Below are 10,505 nucleotides of genomic sequence, written 5' to 3' on the forward strand. Positions count from 1 at the left end.
TGTTTGACGCCAAATTTATAATAACAATAATAATTATACGATATATTATTTTTATGCTATCGATAGCTTGTTGGGTGTGCTACAATTGCTTTAAACATCTAAGAGTAGCCTTTGGCTCTGAAAGGCTACTCTTTGTGCCAAAAACTGACCACCACCACCCAAAAAACAATAACAACAAAGCTTTTTTTTCTTCTTCAGTTTTTGGCATATTTGTCACACTTGCATGCTTCAGATCAACAAAAACAAATCTTAGTGATAGTCAAAGATAACCTGTGTAAATACAAAATGTAGTTTTTAAATGATTGTTTCATTTATTAAGAGAGAAAGGCTATGTGGAAAAGTAATTGCTCTCTAAACCCAATAATTGGGTTTGGAAATAATCTTTCATTTTGTCTCACTCTTCTTTTCAGCCACATTGGAAGGTTTTCCAGGATTAAAAAAATATGAACAAATAATTTTTTCATTATATTTTTGTGATCATTATTGACCTAAAGGAATAGAAAATATGAACAAATAATTTTTTCATTGTATTTTTCTTGGTGAGGCAGTCAAAGGGTTAAGCTCTGTACCCAAAGGAGAATGTCAAGCCCAGAAACTCGAACTAACTCAAGTTACTCAACAGGACAATCATCCGAAACACACCAGCGAGTCCACCTCTGAATTGGACCTCTTTGACTACCCCCCCCCCCCAAAAAAAAAAAAGAAAAAGGTTTTGGGGTAGTTAAAGAGGTCTTGAAGCCGATTGAAATGCTTTGTCATGATCTTAAGTCACGGTACCACCACCATGTTTGACTGTTGTTATGAAATGCTATGTTAGTTTTACACCAGATGTAACAGGACTCAAACCATCAGTCCACAGAATATTATCCCAAAAGTCTTGGTATTTTGGCAAATATGAGACAAGACTTTGTCCTGTTTATTTTCAGCAGTGTTTGAAAAAGGAAAAAAAAATGGAGGATGCCATTTTTGACCAGTCTCTTTCTTATTGTTGAATCATGAACTCTGACCAAAGCTGAGGGAAGTGAAGCCTGCGGTTCTTTAGAGAAGTCATTAATGCGCTCTTGGAGTAATTTTGGTAGGCCGGTCACCCCTGGAAAGGTTCAACAGTGTCCCAAGTTTTCTTCTGTTTGTGGATAATGGCTCTCATTGTAGTTCACTAGAGTTCCAAAGCCTTAGGAAATTGCTTTATAACCCTTTCCAGACTGAGATGTCACTGACTTCATTTCTCAGTTGCTTCTTTAGATCGTGGAATGATTCGTTGCTTTTTGAGATAATTTAGCCAACTTCACTCTGTCAGACAGGTTCTATTTAAGCGATTTCAGGGAGTAGTCAGGCATGGGTGAGGCTAGTGAAAATGAGCTGTTTTCTAAAAAATTGTGGTTATTAACTGTTAATTCATGATTTAACAAGAGGGGCAGTTCCTTTTCCACACAGGACCAGGCATGTTTGAATAGCTTTTCCCCCTTAATGAATAAAATATTTAAAAAACTGGACTTTGCCTTTATTTCGGTTATTTTTCTCTCATATTAAAATTTGTTTGATGATCTGAAACATGTGTGACAAATACGCAAAAAAGAATAAGAACTCAGGAAGCAGGCAAATACTGTTTTTCTCAGCACTGTATAGAGCTGATTTGAATGTCCCTGTTTTCTGTTTCGCCTAAACTTCCTGTTGGACGGTAAACTGGCAGGTGTTTTTTAATGTATGCTCACTCTTAATAAAAACTGCTGTTAGCACTGGATATTTTCTTCCCTTCTGTCCCAAGCAAGTGAAGAACTACGTCATTCTGGTACCTTTGAACTCATAATGACATAGTAATACATAATTTATACAGCGGTAGTCTTCAGAACACAAATCTTTTCATTCTTCACAAACCCACATCCACCACACAAGGTATTTCAACTAATACCACCCCTGAAACTCACATGGTGGGACTCATCTTACTAGGTGTGAGCATCTGGAACCACATCACAAAGAAAATGTGCTGGCAGCTATAAAATCAGGACCCTTAGTGATGAACAGTAGACCTCTCATAGCGTGAACCACAGAACATAAATTATTACAGAGAAACTGGAGACGTTGGGTTGAACAAAATTATATTCAGAACTATAAAATCTACAACTTAAAACTTTGCTTTGCAAGGAGGATCAGACTGGATGCAAATGTAATAAATGCTTCCAACACCATATCGATAATGCAGACTTGCTCACATGTTAACACCTCATTTGTGGATTTAAATGAATAATGTACAAAACTGAATTTCAGATGGCAAGTAACTTAGCATTTCCAGTTTTACTTGTTTTTGGGACCAGAAGTCCAAAATTGTGAAATACACTAAAACCTACATGCAGTCATGTGATGGAAAAAATGTATTTGCAGCACTTTGTGTTGACTTATGAAAAGCAAAGTACACTCTTACAGTTTCCAGATGTATTAAGAGAGTAAATATTTGTCAGGTGCTGCCAAATAAATGTGTGTGCACTTATTTAAAAGCAGAAGTTTTGGCAGTTTGCTATTCTGGAGCATTCAGTCAAGACTGAGAAACTAAAATTCCAAAAGCTACATCTCAGACATTACAGGCCTCAGTTATCATGTTAAATGTTAAGGTTCATGATAGTACAATTAGAAAAAGCCTGAGCAAGTGTGGCTTGTTTGAAAGGCCTTCCATGTGAGAGCCTATTCTCTCTACAAAAACATGGCAGCACAGCTTAGGTTCGCAAAGTTTCATCTGAGCAAATCATAAGATTTTGTGAACAATGTCCTTTAGACAGACAAGACCAAAGTGGAGATATTTGACCATAATGTCCAGCACCACATCTGGAGAAAACAAAAGCACAGCCTATCAGCACAAGTAGCTCATATCAACTGTTAGACATGGTGGTGGAAGGATCATGATTTGGGCTTGATTTGTAACCACAGGACTCAGGCATCTTGTAGTCGACCATGAACTCCTTTGTATACCAAAGTATTCTCAAGCTTGGCCGACACTGGGGCAACACGACAATGAGCAATAGCACAACAGCAAATTTACAGCAGAATGGCTGAAAAAGAAAAGAATCAAGGTGTTGCGATTGTCCAGTCAGTCCAGAACTCAACCTGATTAAATGCTGTGATGGGGACTGTGAGAGCTGTGCATGAATGAATGTCTGTAAACCACAATGAACTGAATTAACACTATAAAGAAGATTGGGACAAAATTCCTCGATGTGAGACACTGACAAAGTCAGACCGAAAACGATTCCTTAAAGTTGTTGCTGCTAAAAGTGCTTCTACAAGCTACTGAATCATCAGTGTACTTTTCCCAGGACTGTCATAGGATAAACTGAGTGATTACCTGCAGTTTTGTGCTCCATAATGTTTCAGTGTTCAACTGGCATCTTTTAACTGATTATAAAAGAATATGCTAAAATAAAGGATGAAACCAAATTTTCTTTCAGGAGGAAGCTGCAAAAGACTGCATTCAACATCAATTTCCTAAAAACCTTTTTTATTAGAACAAGATGGTGAAACTTGTCAACATGAAACATGAGAATGAACACAACACAGTCCTGTCACCGTTAAAGACATACACACCAGTATCTGTAAGCATGTGTGGTGGATGAAGTCGGGGTCACCTCTGGGAGTAAATCCATGAACTGATGCTCTGCCTGCCAACACATGATTTTCAAGTTCTCGTGCACTCACTTACATATGCACTCAAACTATGCGTGGTTCACCCTGTCCAAAGCAATGTAGAAACTTTTCTTGTCATCCAAACAGTGCCAGCCGATTGGTCCAATCTCGCAGTCTGCACAGATGAGGTACTTGATCCTCCCCACGTCGTTAGTGAAGCCTACGTTCTCAAAAGTGTACATGTCATCCACGAACCAGTGGGCAGTCAGTGTGTCACCGTCCACTGAGGCCTCTGTGCTGCTGAGGCCACTCTTTTTCCGCATGGATGGCAGGAACAGCTGGTGGCAGAAAACACAGGAACAGATGATTTAAAAAACAAAACAAAAAAAACTTGTGAAACAGCACAAAATTAGGAGTGAAACAGGGGAAGCATGAAGGGGTTTGTGTCAGCTTCCAGCTCAGATTTAAGTTTCTCTCATCTGTTGAGCACAAATACAGCTCATCTTGAAGAAACAGAGTTAAATCCCTGATTTTCTACTTTGCATTTCAGCGTAAATAGGATGTTTTTCTTTGCATAGAATTAGCTGAGTATGAAAATTTTTTAATAAAAACCTCCAGCACCTGCAGTTGTATTCTGCTCTTCAAAGAGTCAGCATATCCTAAATATCCATGTGCCTTTTGCTCACACATCTGCAGAGCCAAGTCTGTCTTTAGTAACTAAGGCCTAAAGAATACATCTGTTTCCTTTCTTAATTCAGTAGCAGCACCTGCAGTATATTTACTGAAAAGCACCCTGAAGAATCAGTAATTTCATTAATTTATTTATTTATAAAACACGTTTAATAACAACAGGGAGCTGACCAAAGTGCTGTACAGAGTAACAGTTAAACAATGACATTGACAACAACGACAGGTAAGAAAATTAAAATAAAAGAATTGGTAACTCTCATGCAGTTTCGAAAGTCAGAGTAAAAAAATATGTTTTAAGATGCAATTTAAAAAGTAACAGTTAGGGCCTTTATAATGTGGAGAGGTAGATAATTCCACATTTTCGGTGCCACAACCGCAAATGCCCGATCTCCTCTATGAACCATCCTAGACTTATGTAAGGTAAGGAGCAGGTGATCGCTTGATCGAAGGGCTCTAGAGGGCGTATAAAGCTGCAATAGGTCAGACAAATAGTCCGGTGCCTGGCCAATTAGCACTTTATAAGTCAAAAGTAAGATTTTGAATTGAATTCTAAAACGCACTGGAAGCCAATGAAGGGAAGCAAGCACCGGAGTAATATGTTGGTGTTTCTTCACACGAGTCAAAAGGCGAGCTGCAGCATTCTGTACAAGTTGGAGCTGGGTCAAGCTGGACTGACTGACACCCACATACAGTGAATTGCAGTAATCCAGTTGAGATAAAACAAACGCATGAATTGCTCGTTCCAAATTTCTAAAAGATAAAAAAAAGATCTCACTTTGGATAGGAGCCTTAATTTAAAAAAGGACCGCTGGACAACTGAATTAATTTGTTTCTCAAATGTAAGTTTGCTATCCAAGAAAACCCCCAGGGTTTTTACATGCGTTTTAACAGCACATGTTAGGTTGCATAAGTCCAGATCTGGGGCATTGAAATAACAGCTCGGTCCAAAAATAATTACCTCAGTTTTATCGTCGTTGAAGGTAAGAAAATTTGAGGCTATCCAGGTTTTAACTTCGTCAAGACATTTGACTAGCGATTCCATGGGCGTGGAGGTGTTTCTATTAAACCGAAGATAAATCTGGGTGTCGTCGGCATATGAGTGAAAACAAATGTTATGCTTCCTAAAGATTAGGCCTAGGGGCAACATGTAGATTGAAAAAAAGAATTGGGCCTAATACGGAACCCTGCGGGACACCACAAGTAAAAGGAGCTGGAGAAGAAATAAAATCATCAAGGCTCACGGAAAAAGTCCTCTCGGAGAGGTACGGTCTAAACCATTCCAAGGGGATACCTTTGATACCACATTGCTCCAAACGGGAGTTCAGAATGATGTGGTCAACAGTATCAAAGGCTGCAGTTAAGTCTAGGAGCAGGAGCACAGCTGGGTCTCCTGAGTCAGTGATTAATAAAATATCATTAAGTATTTTTAGGAGGGCAGTTTCTGTGCTGTGGTGGGTTTTGAAGCCCGACTGGAACTTCTCAAAAATATTATGACTATTTAGAAAGGTTTGTAGCTGCTCAAATACAATCCTTTCTAAAAATTTTGACAGAAACGGAAGCTTGGAAACAGGTCTAAAATTAGCAAGAACTACAGTACCATAATGACTTTGGTGTTTACAATCATTGGTCATTTTTTATTAGGTACATCTGTTCAATCGCTCATTAATACAAATAGCTAATCAACCAATCACATGTACCTGACAGCAGACAACCTGCTGAAGTTTAAACTGAGCATAAGAATGCAGAAGAGAATCTGAACGCACAACACCTACTGATCTTCTGATTGTGGCTTACAGCAGGATAACACTCAATGTAACAGCTCAAATGAACTCAAACTGATTTCTTAAACATAAAAATGAATTTGCTGTACTCAAATCATCTCCACTGTCATTGGATCTCCCAAAAAGCACCTTTGGGATGTGGTGGAACAGGAGTCACATCATGGATCTGCAGCCAACAAATCTGCAGCAACTGTGTGATGTTTTCATGTCAATATGGACCCAAATCTCATGAGGAATTTTTCCACCTTGTTGAATCTCTGCCACAAAGAATTAATGCAGTCCTAAAGACAAAAACTGGTCGAACCTGGTCCTAGCAAGTTGTACCTAATAAAATGACCAGTGAGTGCATATCTGCCTCTGATTGGTTTGTTTCAGCAGCACTTTGGTTTGGCTTTATTATCCTTTGAAGCACACAGGAACTCACTGATATTAAAACGATCAATGTCAAAAGAGACTGAATGCATGCGCCATACCTCCTTCTCCGCTAACACGGCCGTACCGGGGCAGAGCACCTTGGACCCGCAGCGTTGACACAGCACAGACTTGCTGTTTTTGCCGTCATCAGAAACCAGGCTGGATCGGTCCGTGCTTTCTTTCGATTCCTGATCCATGTCGATCCCCAAAGAAGAGCAGGTTTACTCGGACGAACGAGCACAAAGAGGCTCAGGGGAGACTTCCACCAAGAAAACCAGGCTGGTCCAAGAGATCTCCGTTAACTGTAACGGTTAAGGAGATGATGTTAACTAAAGTGCGATCTTAAACAAAAAAAAAAAGAAGAATAAAGGGAGGGAACGAACAGAAAGGGTGCACCGGAATTACGAGCCGTGCGGAAGTCCCTAATCCTAATTCATTTTTCTTTACGTTCCAAATACAGGTCACACATATTCCTAAACCACAGCTTAAAAAATACATTTAAAAAGATAATTTTAACCTAATGCAGTCCAATGGGATGACCTGTATCTTCATGTGCGCTAACTCCGGATCTGACACTGACAGACATAAACCTACAGAGCAGAGACATATGTTTTAGACACATGCATTTTAAATTAAGTCAAATAACGCGTACCTATATGCTGCAGAAGATGCTCTGAACAAAACTGCATGAGACAAGCAAGCTAGCCCAAGCTAGGCAAACAATCTGGGTCTCTGTGTGCCAACCAGTAAATGCTCCCGTGTTGAAACACGGAGCTGTGACTTGGTTCCCAGTTAGATTTTATTTTATGTTGTTTTTTCTTCACTGTTTACCTAACCAACCAAACAAACAAACAAACAAACAAAAACAAATCAGCTTAGTTTAGGTTACTTTCCGTACGAAGAAGTATTAGGACCACATTAAAAAATAGTGTCCATTTTAAATATTAAAGTCAAGATTTTGAGATTAAACTCGAAATAGCAAACAAACAAACACGAACTGAAGAGATTACATTTGTCATTTTAAGCCAAACAGCTGCCACGGCTCCTATGCCCTCTACAAAACGTGTAGATGAGTTAGTGAAACAAAATGATCAGTTGTCTTATCGTGTCCTGTGTTACAACATACAGGTTGTGATCATCGAGTCCAAAGCGGGTGGATTATGGCTATCCTTGCATCTGACCATTGCCAGCCATTTCATTTTCTATAAATCCGGCCACCAGATGCAGCTTTCTGCTTTCTCTCTTCAGTTTCTTTATACTTACCGCCACAATTTCCTTGTAACTAAAACCGAATCCGAAGTAAGATTTCACTATCCCATCTACACAAGGCATTTTGTAGAGGGTATAACAGCCGTGGCAGTTTGTCTTAAAACAAAAACTGTAATCTCCACATTTTGACTTTATTTTCAAAATGATACTCCTTCATATGTATACCAGAGCCTACTTGAGTATTGAATATTAGGAAAATCAGTACAGGTATTATAATAAAGCCTCATCAGTTATCATAACAAATTAACAAGTATCTGCTTGCCCAAGTTAGTTTTCCCCAAATCATTTCACTTAGTTTTTATTTTAGTTAACTATAATAACCTTGTTTCCAATGTGTGGGCCGCGATCTTGCAAGTGAGCCGTCAGAGGTAATTTCCTGTATAAATAATTCAATTGCCTGAAATCCCTCTCACCATGTGTGTTGCCCTGTGGTAGGACAAACAGACTGAGATGGAGCTACTTAACGAATACCTTAACACTGAACCTCAATAGACACCGACTTCAACCACCTCCACCTTCTCTTTCTGTAATCATTTCTCTGGTGTATAATATCCCAGCTAATGATCAATATCTTCAAATGATTCGAATTCTCTTTGCAATATTGCCTATTTTTAGCTAAGTCACGATGATGTACATGCAGTTTCATGCTGCTCCTTAACATGAATGCTTTTTGTTACCACATTATTACCATCTCATGTAGTACTTTTGTAGATCTTATCTAGTACTTCGTACTATAACTTTAAAAGAAAAACTATGGGATAAGATGCACTCATATATGCTGAATCAAATGACAATCCTTATGAAATAAATCTTAAAAGATCAGATGAGGATAAAATCCTTTGGCTCTCAAATTTACCTTAGGAATCCTAATGGAGTTTTGACTTGTGTTTTGAAATGCAGTTTAAAATTGTCATGAAATGTTAACATTGTAAAAAGAAACTGAACTAGTCAAGCCACAGGGTTTAAAAAATACAATCAGAACACAAAAATAACATTCTGTTATTACAGGTGTATTTTTCTTTGAGTCAGTGCTGCAGTATAATTATAGCTAGCAAATGATGGATAAAATAAAAAAGAGGGTTACATATAAAATATTTGTAGGAGTACTATAAAGTAAACAAATTACATCTACTAAGTATCCCTGCTGACATGCAGCTGACCTGAGAAAAAGAACTAATATTTTAGGCTCCTGCGTAGTACAATATCGCACCCGCACCCCCCCAAAACAAAACATGTCAAACTGCATATACTTTATAGCTAAACATTTATCACCTTCAGTAAGTTTGAGGCTTCATTTGTGAATTAAAAACATTAAGTGTGTTCAGGAGTGCAGTTTTGCTAACACAGCAGTTTACATTTAATTTGTACCACTGACGACATGATACAATCAAATTATGTTTGAACAAACATCAAACCACAAAGGAAAGCACTGAAACATGGTACAGATTATATTCTCGACATAACTGAGAAGAAGTAGACCATGAATGCGTTTGTCTTCATTTTTTAAACTGGTGATGTGTCATTTGAATTTTCAAGTCATACATTCCTGTGACTGATGCTGAACCTGCTGAATGTATGTTAATGTAATCAGCTGCTTGTAGTCCCTGAACCTTTAAAATGTACACTGGAGAAAACTGGACACCACATTTTCACGTGTGGAAAAGAATTTATTACAATAATTTTCCAAGATTACCATTAATAAATATTTAGGTTTACATTTCTGTGAAATGTATGATTTATCACTTTCTACACAGGACATTACACAAAGTCAAGAATACACATTGTTTTAGTCTTTGTAATAAAGCTTGAATAAGTTCATCTAGAAAAAGGAGTCTTAAATTGAAGTTCATACAACCTATCAATGGAAGTGTAAGTGTAATGCAAATCCAGTAATGATTCGATTGGGAGAAGGAAAAAAAAGAAAAGAATTATTTATATATATATATATATATATGGCAAGGAAAAACAAGAAAAATCAACATCTGGAAATCCTTGATACTCCCTTGACTCTTAAGATAGGCCATTTTATTTAAAAACATTTCCATTGGCCTAAGGCACAGGAATACTAAAACTTTATACAGAGCATGTTTCCTCATATGGATTCTAAGTTTTTTAATTTAATAATGTACGCTAAGGTGTATTTGATATTTATACCTCTCACTTCATTTGAGATCTAGCACAAAAGAAAAACCTCTGACAAAAACGCAATTGAACCAATCCATATCTGTACATTGTGCGTAGCCCAGGAACTAACTCTAGAAATGAATCCATGAAGTGCTGGGTGACTGATAAATAATGACTGGGTAGTTCTTGTCACCTCAATGTTTCAAGCATCTTAGTTTAACCTGAACTAAGCTGATTTATTTTTATACAGCAGCTACAAACTCTTAGGGCTTTTCTGTGCCGTTAAATGATTTGAAAATGATCCATTTGGGATTTTTCTTGATTTAAACGACGCAACAGAAGCAGAAAAGAAACATCCAACCCTGTGAGGATCTGATTAGCTTTAATCCATGTGTTATTCAGACACTTACTGTGCGTAGCTCTTATTTATGGGGCCTAAGCTCTAAGCTTTATTCAAAAATTATTTATCCGTTTGCTGAGCAGGGAGTCTCCACATGAACAAATGAGCTGTAGATGAGCTGGAGTTAGCCAAGAGGCAGTTTTCCTCCTCCAGGCATATGGTTCAAAGTCACCCTAAAACCACACAAGAACGTAACACTTAAGCTTTGACCGGGC

The 10,505-nt window shown here is 38.0% G+C and overlaps 1 protein-coding gene across 2 annotated transcripts; it reads right to left on the reverse strand.

The window, feature by feature from the left end:
* Positions 1 to 3,470: 3,470 nt before the first annotated feature.
* On the reverse strand, positions 3,471 to 7,270 carry rabif (RAB interacting factor). Of its 2 annotated transcripts, none has more exons than XM_005739509.1 (3): positions 7,150 to 7,270; positions 6,557 to 6,799; positions 3,471 to 3,950 (listed from the first exon to the last, which is right to left on the reverse strand). In XM_005739509.1, exons 2-3 carry the CDS (start codon positions 6,692 to 6,694, stop codon positions 3,702 to 3,704), a joined length of 387 nt encoding a protein of 128 aa, XP_005739566.1. In that variant the 5' UTR covers positions 6,695 to 6,799; positions 7,150 to 7,270; the 3' UTR covers positions 3,471 to 3,701. The 2 variants fall into 2 exon arrangements, with proteins under 2 accessions (XP_005739566.1, XP_005739567.1); XM_005739510.1 differs by lacking the exon at positions 7,150 to 7,270 and adding an exon at positions 7,015 to 7,119.
* Between the last annotated feature and the right edge of the window lie 3,235 nt (positions 7,271 to 10,505).

The sequence above is a fragment of the Pundamilia nyererei genome, unplaced genomic scaffold, assembly GCF_000239375.1.
Source record: "Pundamilia nyererei isolate P.nyererei 1_Seehausen unplaced genomic scaffold, PunNye1.0 scaffold00092, whole genome shotgun sequence".
NCBI classification, from domain to species: domain Eukaryota; kingdom Metazoa; phylum Chordata; class Actinopteri; order Cichliformes; family Cichlidae; genus Pundamilia; species Pundamilia nyererei.